Source organism: Falco biarmicus, chromosome 3 (assembly GCF_023638135.1).
Source record: "Falco biarmicus isolate bFalBia1 chromosome 3, bFalBia1.pri, whole genome shotgun sequence".
Taxonomy (NCBI): Eukaryota; Metazoa; Chordata; class Aves; order Falconiformes; family Falconidae; genus Falco; species Falco biarmicus.
In genome coordinates this window covers 76,545,925-76,566,933 of record NC_079290.1, presented here as the reverse complement: position 1 = coordinate 76,566,933, position 21,009 = coordinate 76,545,925, and the positions used below count along the sequence as shown (strand labels likewise).

Below are 21,009 nucleotides of genomic sequence, written 5' to 3'. Positions count from 1 at the left end.
TACGAACAGATACCACAATGGTAAAACCTGTATGATTATGTGCTACTCTTATTTGAGGCAAAGTTTGCAAGCAGAAGCTGTATTTTTTATTAGAAAAATACATTTGGAAAAACAAATAAACAAAAAAACCCCTCATTAAGCCATCAGATACACAAGACCTTCCTCAGGTCAACTATCAATTGGTCTAACAAAAGATGTAACTCCCAATAAATCCTGCTTATTTAATGCAAAGATTATAAGTAAAAACGCTTATACCCTTAGAGCAAACATCTTTAGTTCCTGGTATCAAATTTATTTTATAAAATGCTATTGGTTAATATTATTAGACCCTGCATTTGTCAGTGCCAAGCTTGGGTATACCCTCTGATCAGTGTATCACACAGAAGAGTCTCTGATATACCAACCAAGTGAGTTCGTTTTGTGTTTGTTTTTAAGCCATAAATGATTTTTTTTGGAACTGCAGTAGATTTAGGTCTTGCAGCTATGCATGGGGCAGATAGCTCCACAGCTTTTTTGCAAGTGGTACCATTTGCAAGCAGTCAGTAGCAAAACTGGGTAGCGCTGGAATATGGCATTGCCAGGCTAGCAAAAGGCCATAATCTTTGAACAGAGTTTGCAAAGCCATTCAGGCTCATCAGGCTTGCTATGTCTGAACCTTTCTTGATCTGCCTGCAGCTTTGTTTTACTAGGTTTAGCTGTAACAGCAATAATTTTATACAGAAAACCGTAACACAAGCAGTTATTCTTTGAAGAATGAGACATTTATGAGCCTAACACAATGATGTAGTATAAACAAACACAGGGCTGGTATGATAACAAAGGCTTTGAAAAGTGGCGACACAGGAGGTGGTGTAGAGGAGTGCAGGCATGGGGTGATAGCACAAGTGGCACAGGCTGGCACTGGAGACCCCACAGCTATAAACAACTCACCAGCAGCCAATTAAAGAAGTGCAGACCTGGAGCTGGAGAAAATTGGGTTTAGGGGTAATGAAGAGAGTGAAGACATAGTATCTAGCGTATATATGTAAGAGCTACCATGTGTTCTGAATTTGGGTCTAACATGAAGATGCAGAACAACAAAGAAAGAGCAAGGTGTGAAAGCATGTTTGCAAACATACAAAAGGACCCGAAGTAGATCCTAACATGAGGAATAACAATCCATGAACATGATTGCATGGAACACTGGAACAGGCTGCCCAGGGAAGTGGTTGAGTCACCATCCCTGAAGGTATTTAAAAGACTTGTAGATGTGGCTCTTAGTGACATGTTTTAGTGGTGGACTTGGCAGTGCTAGGTTAACAGTTGGACCTGATGATCTTAAGGTCTTTTCCAACCTAAACGATTCTATGATTCTGTGACCATCACAACACCCCCTCTGACCCCACCAGAGTGATACCACCAATCTTAGGGCAGGGGCGTAAGGGAAGGGTGAGCATAACACCAGGAAAAGGGGTAGAGACAATATGAATGGTATTAGCATTCCTTCTTTTTATGTAATAATTACATCTGGACTAATTATTATCAGACTCCCAAGATTTCAGAAAAGCTAATAATACATTTTTGGCTTTATATTATATATATATACATACACATATGGAGCAAGAGGGGATGGGAGAACATGTTTTTTCTAATGAAAGTCTTGCAAGAAAGAAAATCGGAAACGCATTCACAGTTACATTTAGGCTTGTCTTTCCTGGAGATTAAGGAGTCTGTTAGCACCAAAGGCCATGAAAGGCATGTTGAAGCTGACTTTTATCATTCAGTAAGTGGACAGACGCGTCTACCATACCAAACAGCTCTGGAAAAGAAACCGGACACATCCATTCATCATTCCCATGAGACGAAGTCTGCTGTAGTGGACAATCAAATTAATTAACCGCTGAATCTAATTTACCCTGTTTCTTGTTAATTCTCCTATGGGTTCATTATTAAGCCTGACAAATTCCAGCCCCAAAGCACGTTGCTTGAAAAAATAATAATTAGCAGCAGGAAGAGAGGGTGTGAAAGTTGAGACTCCACAACAGATGTGGAAATCATCGCTTTATTTTCAAAAATAGAGCAAATGAAGCAGCTTCATAACTGCTTCACTGTTCTTCTTTAAGCATAATATTTCAGAGGATGCAAAACTAGGGAATAAAAAGCACTTGGTAGAAGTCAATGGAGTGGTGGAAAAGAGCTGTTAACATTTCAATTTTTTTTTTGCCAGAAGCTAGACACAACTGACCGCTCATTAAATCTGTTCGCTGCTGGGCTGAGTAGCTAGTTTACCGTAACCAAAGGAGCGTTAAAGGCTACCCTCTCAGTGAAAAATGCTTGTCACAGTTCAGGGCTGTTCAATCCTGCCTAACCTGCCCTGCTGCCTTTGTGCTAGGTAGTGCTCCACAGCCCTTCAGCCTAAGGTTAGCCCAATGTTTATAGCATGGCCGTCTCTCACTGGAGAAGCCATCTGCTGAGGCGACTCCAGGCTCTGCTCAGAGCTCAAAGACCTGCGGTTTGTTTGGTTTAGCTTAACGAGCTCTGTGTACACATTTCACTAGGATCGAGGTCAGGAAACAGTGCTTGAAGAAGAAACCACAAGCGAGGGGCCAAACGAACTTCAGAATGATTTGTCGGTCACAACCCACAGCCTGTAAGTAACACGAGGGCTTGATCGCTGAGCTGCTTTCCAGTGGTGATTCTGGGCCTGTTTCAAGAGCACATAACATTTTCAGATGGCTCAAAATGGGTATTTTAATAAATTTTGAGGGGCTGGCCTCCTTTGCATTCACATGGTAACCACTGTTCACGGGAAAGCTGCCCAGCTCTTTAAACCCAAACCTTCTATGACTGCCAGGAGAGGGTTTTTTATCAGACAGCCCATGTCTCTAGCCTTGCCTTCTGCTGAGCTTCTGCCAGAAACAGAAGCATTTAGCAGCTCCTAGTGCTCATTGCAAGACTTTTTCATCAGCTAAAATTTGACTGATGGCAGTCTCACCACAGCAGACACAGGCTGCATTTACTGTGCAGCTGCATTTATTGTGAAGCACTGACTTGCTATGATACTGGGTTCTGCTTATTAATCCTTAAATAAGTAATCCATCCAACTGTGGACAAGATTCTAAGGCTGTCAGGACAAGCCAAAGAAAACCATTAGTTATAGAAGAGCTGCGTTCTCCCTCCAGGGCTTTTCAGAGAAGAGCGAGAGGTTCAGAGGTCAGGCTTTGCCAGGCAGAAGTTGCAGGGACTCTACTAGACTACTTGCACAGTGCAGAGGAATACAGGACCAAAATGTTTTAAGCTTTCACTTGTGGAAAGAAAAAAGGCCATAAAACTACTCATTTTAAAATCGTAATACCATTGAGATTATCTCTTCGGATCTTTTGTGCAACACAGGCCAGACTGGTTTATCCACTTGGGCACTGTGGTCAACATAGAGAGAGTCCTCCCACTTCTTCACTTCAGCCCTTTATATGTGCCAAACTGAGCTGTCAATAAGCTCAATAGTGTAGGACAGTCCTTTAAGACATGTTTTGGACATTGAAACTAAGTGAATGTTCTCAGCTGGGGTTCAGATAGAGTACCAGTAATTACATCTGAACTTCAGCGCTCCTCTCAGAAGAGCTGGGTATTCACTGCATGTGTCTGCAAGGTGAAGAACTTTCCTTGGACAAACTATGTCAACATCAATTAGCTTTGCCTGTAAAAAACTGTACTTATTACCAGTTAAGATTATTTCTTAGAAGAAGAACTTGAGAAATGTCCATGGGAAAAAGATGACTTCTTTTCCATTTCACCTCATTTTGTTTACATCATGTTTTAACTTTTTTATCCCCACTCAAACCAACCAGTCAGACAAAATGACAGCTCCTCACAGGTGATAACTAAATCGATCTGGCAAAAAGTCATATTCCACCTTCATCTGTTCATTTAGAAGTCTCCAAAAGTCATGACATAGGTCATTGCCTCACGACCACATTCATAAGGCATAGGGACTGCAGTCCTTAGCTGAACTACACCACCACCCCAGGACACACCCTGAACATGGTTCTTCAAGCAGATCTTCATGACGGAAAATCCACTCCATTACGGATTAACTTCAATTAACTATAATGTAGAGAAAAGTATTCCAAGATTTCAGGTTTTATTAGAAACACCTGACTCACTGATTTTCAGCCTTGACTTCCATCTCCTGGATTCTCTCATCCAGAGAAAAGAAAGATTATGCTACATAGATATACACCCCCTTTGTGCTTGTATTTTTGATACACTTTGCCACCTCTCCTTTCATTTTAATTTCCCTAATGCTTGTTGAAATAATATAAAAACAAAACCTAGGTAAAGTAATTTAATTGCGTTCTGCCTTGAACTGACAGAAAACTCTCAGAACATCATGTTTCTTTAACAGGTCTGTGTACTCATCAGGGGCCCAGACCCACTTTCTTTGAAGCCAGTGGCAATGCTCTCAGTGACATCACTGGCTCCAGCTTAGGACAGACATGGCTGCAAACCAGAGGTCCAGGTCTCCGTGGCTCTATCCAGACTCAGCTCAAGGCACTCCACAGTGCAGGCACAGTGGATTTTGCCTCACATGGGTACAAGAAGCCACTGACCTGCTGGCCTCTGATCTCTGGCAGAAACAGTGGGACACCACCGTTTTGCCACCTGTGCAAAAACTCGCTCATAAAACACCCACTAACATCAGATGCCAGAGGGGTTTTAAGGTGTAACACGAACTCCTCATGTAGAAACCCAAGATTTTTTAAAATCACTTAAAGTGTTGTTATTTTTTTACAGCTCTGGGCTGCCTAGATGACTAACTTCACAACTAAACTAAAACTACATCATAACATTGTTGCAGCAGCTTCTGAAATTTTAAAAAGCAAAGTTGAAGGAAATACCAACTCTAAAACCCAAACCCCAGTCCCATAAAGCAATGGTGAGGGGTGATTAAAAAGCAAGCCAGTTGCAGATGAATGTTGATTTGAATTGGAGGTGAAAAAGCAGCAGCTGTTGAATATGAAGTGACAAAAGGGCCCTCTGCCATATATATGTAAAAATATAAATGTACATTCTATACCTTGTTCATGCTGATGTGCAGGGCGGGCCATGGTCCAACTACCTTCACACTCTCCGTTTCTATTTTCTTCAGATGAGAAGTTTCATCATAAAGATGGGGAAGTCCTGAGCTCAGTTCTAAAAACATGCCCAAAAGAAAGGAAGAAAGAAAAAAACACAGTCTGAAGGAGGGCTACAGAAGAACTGCAGAGCAAGACACTCAACTGCATTTGAAGAGACAGTGGTCAGCAAACCATCCTCCCTGCAAAGACCCTCTCAAATGTTTCATAATTATGCCTGTCAGGTCGTTTTGCCTTTTTCTATTTAGCAAACAATTCCTCCCCCTCCTCCTTCTGGCCAATCCCTTCATCTCAGCAGGACTTTTGCCAGCTTTGGGCTAGATACTTCTCTCCTTACCTACCCCCTCCACCCCCTCTGTATTCTAAAACTCAGTTGACACCAGTGGGATTATTTATGCAGCCAAGGTGCCACTCTCAGAACATGCGATGTGTAAAGAGATCAGAGTATAGCTTTTGGCTTCTCTCAGACATCTTTATTTATGTCAGCCTCTTTAAGACTGTTGTCAGGAATTTGCTGTGCTTTGTCAACAGAGATTTTGAGCAAGCCACCGACACAGAAAGACAAGGAAAAATATTTTTTGAGACAGCTCTGAAAGGTCTCTACCGACATCTTGGGGATGGTGTGGCATATATATGTATATTTGCAAGTACTCTGAGAAAAATGAGCTTCATCATGTGTCAATTTAACTAATCTCTGCATCCTGCATTTTTTTTTGCCACGGATACTAGGTAATAACAGTTGGGAACAATCTGGTTATCTCTGGAATCTGCTTCAAAGCTCACTGAAATCAATAAAAACCTTGCACTGGCTGCATTTTAGTTTGGATCAGGTTCTTAAGCTGTCCTAAAGATATTAAATATTACTCACTCAAGATCTAATTCTACAGCTGTTTAAATATACATTAAGGGCTTTGCTGACTAAAGACAAACTGCTAAAACCAGCTTATAGGGATATAAGCAAAAAGCTGGTTTTGGCATAGGTTAAACATTATCAGACCCTGAGGTAGTAATGTCCTAGAAGGGGTTAAATAGCAGCATTGACCTCCCCTTGGTGGTCTCCCGTCACACATTAGGGGTGGCAGTTTGGCGTTTTTCACATCACAGCTTCTTCCGTGGATATGAGACTGTGAAACTGCCTGATGATACCCGGGAATAAATCACCACAGCCATAAGATAAGACAAGATGATGGGGTTGTTTTTTTGTGAAGAAACACATTCATTCTATTTTCCTGTCAAGAGAAAAGCATAGAAGGGAAAAAGTGCCCTATATTCAAGTTTGCTATGATTTAAAACTGACTTTAGAGTTGTTTTTTTGTTTAAAGAGGGAGCTCCAGAAATCAAGCTAGCCAGTTTAGCCTTTTAACTCAACCTTGAAAATAGATTTTTAAAAAAGGCAAAAAAATGAAGTTCTACAAAAGGCATACATTTCCTGAGTCAGCATTAAGTCTGGGCAAATCCAGGCTTTCATCTCGAGAAAGGATCTGGCAGCACTGTGTTTTTTCAAAGCACCGTTTTCAGCCTGAAACTCAGTCTGTATTACACCATTCTCAGGGTTACACAAGGACTTTTGTAGTGAGCAGTTCAGAAATAAAGGATGTCTTTTTTTTAAGTGATAACCTGCAAGATCAGCCCAGAGTTCCAGATGCAAGCTGGGTCCCCTCTTCTCATTCCATCACCTTCCATCAGAGAAATTCTGCGAGCTACATTGCATACTTGTTGGCATCTGCTTTCAGTGATAGCCCCAGCTGCTGCCGCTGGAGCTGCTCATGTGCACCTGGTAACCCATGCACGACACTGCCATGCCAATTAAGCTTAGCAAGCGGCTCACCCTCCCTGTGTGGCCGTGCTGATGCTGTAAGGCTAACTGCTGCTGAATACAGTGGTCCCTGGGACTGGGATTCTGTGAATACACCGGGGGAAGATCTGCTGCATAAAACGGTGTGATCTGTGTATGTTAGCTTGGAGGTGAAGGGCAGCATCAGAAATACAATAATCAGGCTGAATGCAGGAAAACAACATCTTCTGCTGAACTGCCTTCATAAATGCACACGTCAGATTTGTTTCACCAGATTTCACTTCTTCCAGTAATTGAAGTAGACAAATTACTTGGAATGTGAAAAATCAGGCAGGTCTGGCCTGGATTTGTTTTCTGTAACAAAATCGCAGGCCGTGTGTTTACTGAGAAATATGCACCAGTATTTAAAGGGAACCTTGGCTGAGTATAATGTTGTTCCCCTCTCTCCTGCCCATTCCCTGTGAATTGTACTGGAATTTTGGCATTTAGCAGAACAGGTGAAGGAAAAGCAGACACTTTCTCCCTCTCTCAACCTGATGCTCCCCCCATGAGACCTTTTGGCTCTCCAGGAATTTCCACTTGAGATATTTTGGTCACAAGCACCCTCTTTCCCAAAGAGTGTCCCCAGGTTAGTGACCACTTATTTCCTAGAAACACTTTCCCATCAGTGGCCTTTCCACACAGCCTGGAGCCAGACATCAGTCCTCCGTGTCCCCACGTTCCTGATGCAGGTCCCTGAGAGTGTCTCCTCTCTGCCTGGGTTTTTCTTGTCCCACAGACTGTGCCATGTGTGCTGTGCTACATAACTGACTGTCAGCCAGCATGCTCCCAACTGTTCCAGCACTATGAGTCCTTTCCACAAGCTCTCTACAAGATGGTTTTCTCAGCATTTTAATGAACCCATTAAAAACAAAACAAACCAAAACAACCCCCCTGACCACCAACCCTGAAAAAGCACCCAGACCTGTCACCCCAAACTGCAAATGAGTAACTGATTCTGTTTTAAGGGAAGTGGTCCTACTCATACACTGCCACCACTGCTCTAATGGCATACATGTGCCAGGTCTAACTGCAGGCTGGCTTTTCAAGGTAGACCAGCTTTGTGCCTCCAGCCAGGTGCACAGGTACAGGTCTCCTCAGGGGATCAGCGATGGGTTGCTGTGGGGCAGCATGCCTGCGCTGAGACCAGCCAGTGCACGGCAGCACAGCTACCTACCCAAACAACGCAGCTGGGTGCAGCCGGCATGCCTGTACCACAGCTTTCCCCCAGAGGTGCCCCGTCTCCTTCTCTCCTGTAAAGAAACTGGCAATTGGCATATGGCGCTACTGGCATTAGGTCATGCCAGGAACCAGAGCCCATTCCCTTTCTCTAATCAAATATTCAGCACAAACCAGACAAGCAAACAAAACAAAGAGAAAAGTAAAGCCACCTCCAGGAACAGGTGCTACCTGTGTTTCTTGGCTGCTGAAGTCCCCGCAGAGCATCGCAGCTGCTGGGCAGGCTGGGGGCCTGCGCCCCACGATGGTGCGGGGTTCAGGGGGGAGAGCTTGTGCTCTCCATGCCTGGGGCGATGCAGCCTCCTGGGCCCCACAATTCACCTCCCAGGTAACACTGGCTTTGCCCTTATGCTTTTCTAAGTTTTTCCCAAGGTTCTTTCAGCAATAAGGAGGAGTAAGAAAGCAGTGCAGCCTAAGAGGAGACACAGAGCTGGTATAAACACCCTGTACAGTGTTTTTAGCTGTTGTTTCTTTAATCACCTTCTGCCCTAGAGCCAGGCTTGGCTCGGCATAGCCCATGGCAGGGCAGCGGGGAGCTGGAGACCAGCCTGGCTGCTGGGGCAGAAGCTGAGGCCCCGGGGGCTGATGTGGGGGCCTGGGCTGTGGGCAGGATGGGAGGAGACCCCACGAGGGGACAGGGCCAGCAAGGCCTGCAGTGCCCTCAAGGCCAGGATGCTCGTCATCAGCATAGCTGGCTCTGACCAAATTTCCTGTCATGCTTCAACTCTAATTTGGGAAAGAAAAAAATATGGGCTGGCACACCCCCCAGAAAGGTCACTGCCTCCTGCCGTACCACGCCGTCAGCCCAGGCAAGGCTTTCCAGCTCAGCCTTGCCAGCATCCCTCTGCTGCCAGTGCTCAGCCACCACTTGTGGTGGCCCTGTGACCAGCCAGCCAAGGCCCAGCAGGTGCACAGCCAAGGCGAGCTGCCCACAGTCACCCCGCAGGATGGTGGCACTGCCCGCCCTCCCGCATGGCACCGAGCCCACGGCCAAGCTGCAGGTGCCTGCCGGCAGCACAGGGGTGCCCAGTGGGCTGGGCCGGGCAGGGAGCTGTGCTGGCAGCATGCCATGCCAGCCCCACCAGTTTGCCAGCACCAAGGTACGCCAGAGTGGAGCGTATGATCAGCAGGAGACAGAAAATCTCCTGGAGGCTGCTCCCAAGAAAGCAGCTCTACCAAAATCCCCAGCAAGCAATTCATATTGCTGCTGAGGATTCCATCCTTCAACATCTACAATGCCTCACGTTTTGTTCCTCGAGCTTCCCTCCTAAAATCTGTTCTCTCCCTCTCCTTGGGAAAGAAAATTAAATAAAATGTTTCTGGATTTCTGAAACAAAGTCTGATTGAAACAAAGTGCTTGCGCAGATAGATGCCTGTGCATCACCGTTGGTGTCGGACAGCCTACGGTCAGGGTCACCCAGTACCGTCTATTACAAGACGCAGATTTCAGAAATTTGCAAGTTGTCAGATTAACTGCCCAGGCTGAAAGTTATCTCAGGGTGATTTACAATTATAAAGTCAAAAATTGGGCAAAGGAAGAACTTACCATCATCCCCTTGAGGCAAGGAAAACAACAGATCATGCCTTGCTTTGCCCATCTTCTGAAATTCTGACACAGCTTTAGCATCTCACACACAGCAGAGTGCAGAGATTATAACTTTGGAAAGCAAGAAGTAGGATTGCTCAATGGCAGGGATGTTTCTTTTCCAGTTCCTGTGTAAACCTACAAACACTTGGCCAAGCTATATACCCTTTAAAAAGTCTGTACACATTCAGCAGCTGAGACTTACACCCAAAGTCCCCAAGGCTGCATCAGGAACAGATAGGCTTCTCTCCTCTTTGCTTTCTACAAGCCAAGAATTTCTCTACTGAGCAAGCAAGCATACTCCAGGCATAAGGCTAAGCAGGAATTGTTCCCATTACCCAAAATAAGAGCAAGATGCTGTTTGTCCAGGGCTCTAAAACTTTTGCTCTTTATGCCCATACATGAAAGCAAGAGTCAAATCCAAACAATGAGGGCTGAAGGCCAGCTCAGCAGATCAGCAAAAGACAGCAGATGAGGACAGGCTTGTGAAACTAAACAAATAAATAGCAACAACAAAAATATAGCCTGTGCCGAGTGGCTGGAGACTCCTATCTGTGACTAATTGGGTGTTTGTTCAGCTACGGAACATCAGTCTAACACCAAATCCCGCAACACTGTAGCAAAACCAGGAAATTGCAAATCTTGTCTCATTTGCACATGCTACAAAGCTAGCAAATAGTAACAGGAAGCATGTTCTTCAAGGAGAGGAACTGAAACGCATGTTGTTTTCCTTTCTTTTCCTTCGCCTCCTTGCCAGAGGCAAATCTGAAAGCAGCAGAGTTACTGAAATGACATTCACTGCAGTGGACTTACTGTTTGGGTTTGGAACTCCAGAAACAATGTCTTTGCTGTCAGGAGCAAGGGCGCCGTAATTTGTGTGGTGGTGGTGATGGCGGTGATGGTGGTGGTGCCTTGCAGGCATTTTTGTGGTATATGGTGCTCCACCATTTTCCTCAATGTTGAACTGATGCAGATCACTGTTGTTCAAGGGATAGCTACAAAATAAATTCAGTTCAAATTAGAGCGGTAAACAGTAGGACTTTTGGAGAGACAGAGTACAAACTTTCTCAGAGAAAAAAAAAAGCATAGCTTTTTTGTAAATAATTTTTTAATGAGGTATATCCCAAATCTTTACAGTTTTCTGTTAACAGGAGACTGTAAGATGAGGAAAAAGGATGCCTCTGCTTGTTTGGCATCAGAATTATTTTTGCATATTTTTTCAGACTTCAGCATCAGGATTTTTTTTGATTTTACACACTACACATAATCTCTGCTAGACTCTTACACTGAGTCAGATTCTGACTTACGGAATATGATTCTCAAAACCATCAAAATTTGTCCTGCAGGACTTTTCAACTTTACCTGGGATAGCAAAGTGGTCAGGCAAACAATAACTCCTTTGAAGTGAAAATGTCAGAAGAGCAGACTAAGGAAAGTCCCAGAATAACATTACATTCCTGAGAACGTTTTGGCCTCCAAATTTACTGTACAAAATAGCTGAATGAAAAATCTGTGACTTGGGGGAAAATGGAGAAATCTCCCATTGGAAATAAAAGGTTTTACAGGTAACAACATACAAAATAGCACTTAGTCAAAAAAGGAATCACACCTGTGCTGGTAAACTAGCTGGTTTTTTGTTTTTTGGTGGGTTTTGGTTTTCTTTGCTTATATTTAGTTAGGAGATTAACTGTTTTCAGTTAACAATATATAGAGAAATGGAGACATGTTGAAATTTTAATTCGTCATCTCCAGCTCAGAGGTGTCAAATGACATTGCTGATTTTCTTCAATAGTTAACTGATGCTGTTTCAGTTTATTGCTTGAAATGACAATGAATTTCTAGAAATTATATTTTCTCTCCATGCCAGCAACCAAAAAAGACTGAGATAACTCTATGTAGATACTGCAAATGACTTGAATGTGCTTTTCTCAGAGGAGTGCTTAGAATTTTTATAAGGTTTTAACTTATTCTATACTATTGCACTAGACAGTAGTTGCAGTAAATCAATTCATTCCAAGAAAAGATGAATCCCCTGCCCATTTGAAAAATGTGGCATGGGTTTTCAGTTTGCTTTTATTACTAACAGCAGCTGAAAACCTGACAATATGGAATAAAGACAAACGATAATTAAAGGAACAATGAATAAATTATACCTAGCTACTTGCTACATATGTTCTCTGCAGATTACTTACTGATTCAAAGCAAAATTAACCAGTCATCTGCAAATGAACATATCTGTACAATTTCCAAAGGTATGCTGAAGCACGCAATTTGGTACATCATTAATAACCACTGTCTTCTTAGTAACATCTGACAATACGAGGTTTCTGACTGGGTAGTAATTGAATAACACTTTTATGCTGGTTACTTTTTGCAAGCAGGAGGCAGGGAGAGGAATGTTGTGTATATTAATCTTGGCAGATTCCCAGCATGTGGCAACAACTGCCAATAAAGGCACTTCTGATGCCTTATTTGCCTTAAGGAAACAATACAAGTAGGTGTCTGTTCCACAGGGGACAGCTTTGGTGAGCTCAGATAATCCAGGACAGGCCTGTCTTTTGAAACTGCACTATATCTTCACTGTTCTAATCAAATCAAGCAAGTGTCTACTGGGGGAAAATGGTAGAGGTTAATAAAATTGCACACTAATTGTAACAGCTCTCCTGCACTCTCTCTTCAAGCGCCTTGAATTGAAGTGACATTTTTTGACTTAGAGGATAGCTGGGTTTTTTCACACAGTTAAAACCCTTCTTGGAAATAAGATCAGTTTTGGGCTGGAGACTCAGCACATCCTTTTTTTCAGTCTGTGATTCAATTTTTTTTTTTTCAAGCCACAAAACCTCACGTGCTTGGGAGTTGCTTTCATTTTACCTGTTGGCAGGCTGGTTTAGCAGACATTTGACTGGTCTTTTCAAAATGAATGAGATCACACCAAATCCTTACATTGACTCTTACTGCTATGGGCATGAGGTAGTTTCCATGCTAAAATGGGAATGAGCTGAGCAACTGAAAGAACTTAAACCCCTCTGGCATGTCAAGCATGCACCAAATTCCCTAGACTTATTTCTTGACTGTCCAGAGAGGAGTGCTCACACCATGTAAAATGCAGGGAGACCATTACTTCAAAGAAGTAAAAAGATAGCCCAGCAAAGCTGATACTCAGGTATGCACTGAAATCCTTGAGGACAGTAAGTCACAAAGCTCCAGTCAGGATTTCAATACCCAGGCAGTGCACTTTGATGTGATATCCCATGTTGAAACTGTTGGCCCATTTAAAAGGATGTGATCATCTGCACTCTTCCAGGGCTGGCAGCAAATAGCAGATACTGAGGCAAACTCAGTGGTCAGTCAGCTCCTGCACATCTGATGGATATGGGGTTGCGCTGAGGAAGACTTTTGCACCCTTACTCTCACCGCTAGACTGATGAGTTACTGAACAATCATAAACGACACGGCTTGCAGCAGCCCCAGAGCCAGACTGCTAGAAGAGTTGACAATGCCCAAATAAAAATATCATGAGTAGTCCAAATCCCTTTTCAGTGTACTCTCTACTATAATTTAGGGGGACACTGGACATTTTAGTGCAGTTTCTACAAGGCAGCATCATTATTATCTTATATCATGTCTGTTTTTCACTTGTTATTCTGTTCTTCTACTGTCTTAAATCTAGAGTCTTGAGACTTTTCCCCTCAATGCACCTTTTTGCTACTAACTTCTCTTTCTATTGCTTGCTTCCATCTGACTTACCTGAACAGATAATGTGCTCATGCATCCTTCCCAACCCATTCATGCAAATAAATCACTATTTTCAACAAACCAACTTTCTGACCATATCCTAAGTCCTCCAGGTTTTCCTACTTGCTCCCAAGACACCAAGTAGTGCTCTCAGACTATGTGCATGCATAGACAGGTATCAGTTTTCATCCTTTCTCTTGTATTTGTCTTTTGGCCCTCCTAGTATGCCAACCTTATACCTTTGTTTTACCCTTTAATAGTCATTTGGCTGTCCTGCAGCTTTCCTCTTTTTTCTCTGTTATTTACCTGTGTAGTTCTCTCAACAAGCTTCAGCTGCTTTCTATACAACCAACTCCTGTCCTTCAAGGAAAATGAGGCTGGGCCCTACAGGCTATTATGTAAAGAAAGAAAAAATTTCTAGCTTCTCTGTCCCTCCCTCCGGCAAAACACTCCTGAGGATTCAGATATTGGAGGCTGAACTTTCAAAAAAGCCAGGCAAAGTTCACAAGACACTTGGTATTGCCTTTCGTCTCAAACTCACATACTTACTTTCCTCTGACCAAAAAGGCAGCATATTGAGGAGCAAACAATATGAGGGCAAATAACATGCATCTTCTGATTACTTTTTCAATTTTTTAAAATGTTATTTACATTACTAGTGCTGTACCCCAATTTTATACTCTGCACCCTTTGCTTTAAAAGGTATTTGCAGTTGACATGCTTGCATTTCATGTGCTCCAGTCATCTACTGCCTTATCAAACCATGCCTCTAGCATGCAACTCACACATACAGCAGTGTTAGGACATTATTAAAAAAGTGGAGAACAGAAAGGTATTTGAAAGACTGAAGTATGCACCTTTCTTCTCAAAGTCAAATTAAGCCAGCCTGTGTTACCCTAGCTGATTGTCTGAACTGATTCTTCAACATCTTCGCTAGCAGAGACTCCATGACCTGCTTGTGCAATTGATTTCAGTGTCTCACCATGCCTACACTTACTGCTTTGTTCGTCCTGTCTCCTTTACTGCAATTTAAGCCTGCTATTTCCTGTCCCATCCATCGCAGATGCAATGAACAGGCTATTTCTTGCTACAGAAACCTGTGTTTTCGAAAATGGCTCTTCATATCTCCCTTCAGAGTCTGAAGAGCTCTGAATTCTTCAGTTGCTCCTCACAGGCCACACATGTCCTACAGCTCTGATACATCTTGCCATCCCACCCACCCAGCTGCCCCCTGCTCGGCCTCCGATGTGTGCTCAGAACCAGGTACTCCATTCCAGCTGAGGCCTTGCAAATGCATTGCAAAGAGGAAGGGCTGCTTCCAATGTTCTATGGGCTCTACTCCTCTTTATACACTGGAACATGAGATTTTTTTTTTGCATAAGTAGCCTAGGATCGTTGACTCATGTTCAACTTCTAACCCTCAAGACTCCTAAAGTGGCCAGGTTTCCAGCCCCCACAACCTCAGCTGTGAAGAAGGTTACTCCTACCTAACAGCACAAACTGACTACGATTCTTCCTGAGCTGTCTCCTAAATTTTCGCATGTGCTAAGACCATAACCTGTCCAGGACTTTCCTCTCAAACATGATAGGCCTGGTGTGACAGGATTTCCTGTTTTGGTGTAATCTTTGAGTAAGTGACAAGAGATATTTTTTTTCCCCAAAAAACCAACTGCCTTTCTGTGTCATCCTTCCAGCTGCCATCCTCGTTCTTCTGTAGAACATAACCATGTAGCCCTGCACGAATACAGAGTAATGAAGGCAGGTTAATTAACACTGATCATATACAGCTGTGGGCTGGCTTCAGGGGCAGTGGGTTGGCTGACCTGGATAAGGTGCAGCTGTGGCTGGATCCTGCTAAGGAGTTAAATAGCCCCAAGGGGTATGGAAGAGGAGCACTGGATGAAGAGAAACCTGGAAGAAGCAGATGGAGAGGAGAGTATGCCCTGGATGAAGGAGAGGCCTCAGGAGAAAGCAGGGAGAAGAAGGGGGCCTGGATGAGGATAGGCTGGCTGGGAGAGGAGCCTGGAGAAGGAAGACTCTGGATGCAGCAGAGGCAAGAAGCAGGGTAGACTGGCCTGAAAAGGATGAAGAAACAGCATGGACAGCAGACAAACTTTTGAAACCTTCGGGGGGTTTGGTGGCTGTGCTAGGTCAAGGCGTGGGAACTACTTATTGAAGCTAACCTGGTATGGGATGATGAAAGTCTTGTTGCACCTGGCTAGTTTTGATAGTGCTGCAGCACAGGAACATCTTTCACCTGTGTCCCAGAGCAGGCTTACTCTTGCACCCTGTTTGTGTCCCCTTCTTCCACGCTCCTCCTGTAGGCATCTCCCACCTGTCTGAAGTTACGCTTGGAGAGCAGAGTGGGGCTTTCTTCTCTCCCCTCCTTGGGGAGGCTGGTGGGGCAATAGCAGAAGGCAGGCTCAAACTATGGTGCCTCTTGGATGACTCTGCATTTTTAGACCCTCCCTGCTATGGCAAACAGTGCTTTAAAAATAACCCCAGGCTTCTAGGTCTGGTTGTGATGCTTGTGTGGGACCACGCCCATCTCTATTCTTCACTTTGAACACTGCTTCTACACCAAACCACTGCAATTTTCTAATATTTAAAAATCCTCAAAATTTACACAAACATCTTCACAACTCCCCTCAGTCCTCCCCCAGCTGCAGCTCTGAGTAAGCCTGACTGTGACTTGGGCAGCTTTCAGCAGGTCAAATCCAGACTGCAGACTTTGGGCTGAATGTGTTTGGAGGCTCCCCCAACCACTTCGCTCCCTAATAGGAGACATTTCACCCACCACCATATCATAACAACACTTTCTCCAACATTGAAATGGGCTTTAGAAGTGCTCCTAAATAGCAGTCGGTGGAACTGTTAAAGTATATATTAAGGTGTATGCATGGAGGAGAGGCTCTCAGGAGTTTAACAAAAGCAGCCACTGCCTGTGAAGCTTCAGTGTGGCAGCTGGGGGGATGAGACTTGTCAGCTGTATTAAGCTAAATGTTCATTTTGGGGGCTTAATCTCCTCCTTTGGGAAATGGAAAAAAACATAAAAAGTAAAAAAAAATGTCCTTGGGTTTATCCCCTGCCCATTCTTCAAAAGAAGTTAAAAAAAACCCCAAACCCAAGTGAATTTTTAGCCAGGCTTGCTTCAATCATGTTTAAGAATCTCTCATACCCCTTGTGTTGCTAGAGCATGTATAGCAGCACAGAGAGCCTAAGCATTTTGCATACCCTGGAAATTTCCCTGTGGAGAGGAATGAAGAGGAAATAGGGGGACAGGCAGAAGCTGGTATTCTGCGTTATCAGTTATGGGCCAGAGTCACTGGACTTTGCTTCAATGCAAAAGACTTTGAGAGGACCAAGCATTATACAACAAGGGAACACAGACCATGGCAAGAGGGCTGCTTATAAAAGAGGAATGATGAAGTTTCATTTTTGCAGCCAAGAACTGGGACCACCTATAAAAGCAATGAATGTTCTAGGAACACTAAGGAAAGGATTGGGATCACTAAAAACAAACTTAGTTGTTATTTTTTTTCCCTGCACTGTGTAACAAAGATTTCTTTGCTGGCCAGAACTGGTTTCCTAAACTGTGAGAAGTAAAATTAAAGCTGACAGCGCTGCTACACTTCCACACTCTGCCCTGACACCACCAGATGACAGCAGAGCTGGCCCACTTGCTTCCTTCAGAGAAGGCCTGGGAAGATGTGTTGCTGCCAGGGACCATCAGCAGTCCCCGTCCGTTCCCAGGGACACCTCAGAAAGCACAGTGGGCAGTCATTAGCCTTCTCCCAGACAGACAAACCAACCTTGGAAGGAAATAGAAAATGGCGATGAGGAACTATGTATTCAAAAATGGTGATGGGAGCAGGGGGAATTTCTCCTGTAGGAGATAAAAGTATATCCAGCAGCAGCCTGCATTACAAGATGCTGAACTAAGTTTTGAAGCAGGAGTAGTCTGGAATTCTCTCCAAGAAGAACAGAGCCTGCAGCAAAGCATGTTCTAATAAAATACCAAGAAACAAATCTTGACTCGACAAAGCCATTGTCCTCATAGATTTCACCTTATCTACATAAAGATCATTAAAAAAATACTGCCTTGCAAAACTGTCACGCAAAATATGCCTGCTGGGGAACGAAACTGGCTTTTCTACATTTACAAATGGTTTTAATTAATGATAACGATAGCTAATGATATTTAATCACCTGTCAAAAATATTCATTGTCCCAAATGCCCTTGCAGATCAGAAAAGCTCTGAAAAGCGGACACAAAATTTTCTAAGACAGATGAAATCCTCCCCCAAGTCAGCACTGCCTTCCCCTTTCCGTCAGAGGCAGACAATGCATGCCTGGCCCTGGGAAATAAAACAGCTTGGGGTGGCTAACCCAAGCAAGCTAACTCAGGTTAAAACAGGAGCAAAACCTAGGGAGGAACTTTGGCCTTCAAGACATTGTGCAGCTGCCCCCAGGTTGCTAACCACAGTACAGCCTCTTCCACCTCTTAACCGTTAGGTAACTCAGGCCCTGTGAGCTACACACATCCCTCTCTCTCTCCCCCCTTCTCAGTGTCACACACCGGCCAAGGCACGCAGACAGAGCCAGGAAGAGGCCTGAGGCTTAGCTAACAGAGGAGAATATGAGAAACCATGGGATGTGACAGAAGACGCTGCCCCATCATACACAGATGAAAGCGTAAGCAGCTAACAAATGTTACAGAGCATGCCCTGGGCTGCTGGATTTCACAGTTCACTATGGGAGACCTACAAGAGAAATGGCCAAACTTCACAGGGCACTGAAGGAGAGCACCGGGGGCTTTTCGGTGAGGACAACCTTGCAAGGCCAACACTGCCTAGGACACCGTATCAGTAAGGTCACATAAGATCCAAACTACCCAGGTAGCCTTAGGAAATTTAAGTATGGACTGCGAGCAGTGTGGGGAAAAAGCAGGGGTTACTGAGAGGAGACAAGGGAAAGGGATTGGATATCAGGGAAGAACAAGCATGGGAAAATGGAGAGGAGGGGGAGAAAAGGGACCAGCCACATGTAAGCAAGCTGCTCATCAGTATGCTTGGCTGGTCAAGCCCCAACCACTGCAGTCTGGGCCACCATCTTAACTGTAGTCCTATTTTCTGGGGGAGTGCGTGCAAGCAGGATTGAGCTTTCTGTGCTGCCCCATGTTTGTGTGCTGCTGCTATGTCTGGGGGTAGTGCTAAAGGCACTTCTCTCCTGTTTTGCTCTGCGTGGCTGGCTGGATGTGTGCTCTATGTGTATTTACATCTCTGGAGTACGCGCTCAGCACCTCTACAGACTAGGCTTGGAAACCAGGATCTACAGCAGCCTCACATCCGGCAGATTAGGAAGGTGAAATCACTTTAGCCTTAAAGCCAGTCCACTGGATTTGCTTCCTTTAACAGTATGCTTCCATCTTACAAGATCTCCTTTCCGTCTCTGTCCCTACAAAGGTGAAATTTCTTGGGAAAAAAAGTTTTTAAAGGAATAAATCAAACTGTAGATGTTTCATGCTTTAAATTATTCAGAATGTGAATGTTGCTAATGTTCTACAAAGAAATATGAGGTCTTCTGAATTTCCAGTAATTTTTCATAACTTCAAAGTCCAGTGTGAACACACATATGACTTCCATTTAGGTTACAGATTTTTGCCCCTTTAGCATGCTACCAGTAAAGCCACTGAATACGTACAGCGTGCAGCAACTTCACTTCGTTGCTCAGACAGTATCAACAGGTAAAAGTAACACAAAATCAATCACTCAGCACAGCAAGGGCTCCCTTATTTACAGACTTGAGACCTTTCCTATCTCTGCGCTTACTGCAACACTTGGGCAACTCATCTCAGTTACAGCAAGAAACTGTTCATTTTATTTTAAAAGCAATTTTCAGACCTTTTTTTTTTTAAAGTCAGAAGTTGAGAATGAGACACATTAAATACAACAGCAGAATCTGAAAGTGAGCGATAACAAATGGATCCCTCCTGGGCTCAACATTTTGATACAAAAACAGCATCCAGTTTTACATTCAAGTTCCTTGAAGCCTCGCTTTGAATCACCCTTGCTTATTGATTCAGTGAGCTCCAGGTGATGAAGACACGGATGCTGAAGTCTCAAAGCTCCCCTGCCTCTTTCATTCCTCCTCTCCATTCCCACAGTCTCTAGCAGACTTCATTGCTTTTTCTTTTCCAGTTCCTCCCATTGCACATTCCATTGTAAAACTGCTTCACCTAAACTCCCTTGAGCTTTTTGTCTCCCTGGCCCATATTATTTCTGAGCTCTCCCTTCCTTCCTGTCCTACTCCTACGCTCCTACTGATGAGACTCAGCTTGGAGACACCATGATGCTGGCCCTGATGGCTGCCAGCAAGGCCCCACAATTCAGGGGCTTGGCCCCTGGAGATGGAAAGAAACAGCTACTTTGTCATCCGTTTAGCTACTGAGCTCACTGCTATGTCATTACACAATTTAGAGAGCACTGGACATGTACTGATGTTTTGCAATTCTACTTCTCTAAGGTTCTCAGAATTGCAGAAATTGGCAATGGCAGGTAAACCATTATGATTATAATTCCAGCACAGACTATTATGGGTTCAGTGAGGAGTAAATAATTTATAAATAATTAGGTTCTTACTGGAGTTTAATTCTAACTAGATGTGGCTATTTCTTTCATTTTCTTCAAGGTGCAGGAAGTAAAAGATGCCTTTCACTGCTCCATTAAAACAACTGTTTTTTATAATTCATCAACATATGACAATGTTAAGCCAGGAACTATGGGTTTTCCAAACTGTTCCTATCCGAAACATCTACTCTTGCCTAATCCAATACATCTTCATCTTTGACACAATGAGCTGCAGGTTTTGCTGTTTCACAGTTTAAGGCCAAAGGTCATATTACTAGTGCTACGAAAAGGAAAAGGAAAAGGAAGAGAAAAAGGAAGAGGAAAAGGAAAACCAAGTACATTACAAACTAGAAATATAGAAACCACAAAAAACAATCAAAAGTGGAAATGTAATTGTGGTGGCAATTTGGAAACAACCCTCGGGGCACTTCCATTGGTTCCCCAATAGCCTTAGCTCAACATTCATCTTATTTTTAAATTGGCAGATTCCTCAGTTCTCAGAAGGTGTGATGGCCAAGGCAGTCATCATGAATCCTTCTTCTGCTAGAGAGAAAATGAATTAAGATTTCTTCTGGAAAGATAGATGCAACAGATCATGGAAGGTAAGATGCCACCAAAACAAAAGGAGTAGTTGACACAGAGTCAAGAGAAAGCCGTTATTCCACAAGCACAAAACAAAGAAGTAACAGTGGGTCTAAGATACCAGGTTGGTGGAACTTCCCATCTCCACCAATCTGTGTGCCAAGTCTACCAAGACTCTATCTGAAAATAATATAAATAAAAAAAATCACCATCTTTAGGGACGTTGGATGAGAGATACAGTATTTTTTTAAAAAACACCTTTTCCTCCTGTTCAAAATTGAAGGTATATTA

General features: G+C 43.6%; 1 protein-coding gene across 2 annotated transcripts in view; it reads right to left on the bottom strand.

Annotated features, from left to right (window-relative positions):
* Window positions 1-21,009, bottom strand: part of EPB41L4B (erythrocyte membrane protein band 4.1 like 4B) — a 169,522-nt gene that overhangs the window by 60,724 nt on the left and 87,789 nt on the right. For both annotated transcript variants that reach the window (XM_056332552.1, XM_056332553.1), the window contains 2 exons: window positions 10,586-10,767; window positions 5,057-5,172 (listed from right to left, as the gene is read on the bottom strand). In XM_056332552.1, the coding sequence (XP_056188527.1) occupies window positions 5,057-5,172; window positions 10,586-10,767 (298 nt within the window). The remainder of the gene's footprint in view (window positions 1-5,056; window positions 5,173-10,585; window positions 10,768-21,009) is intronic.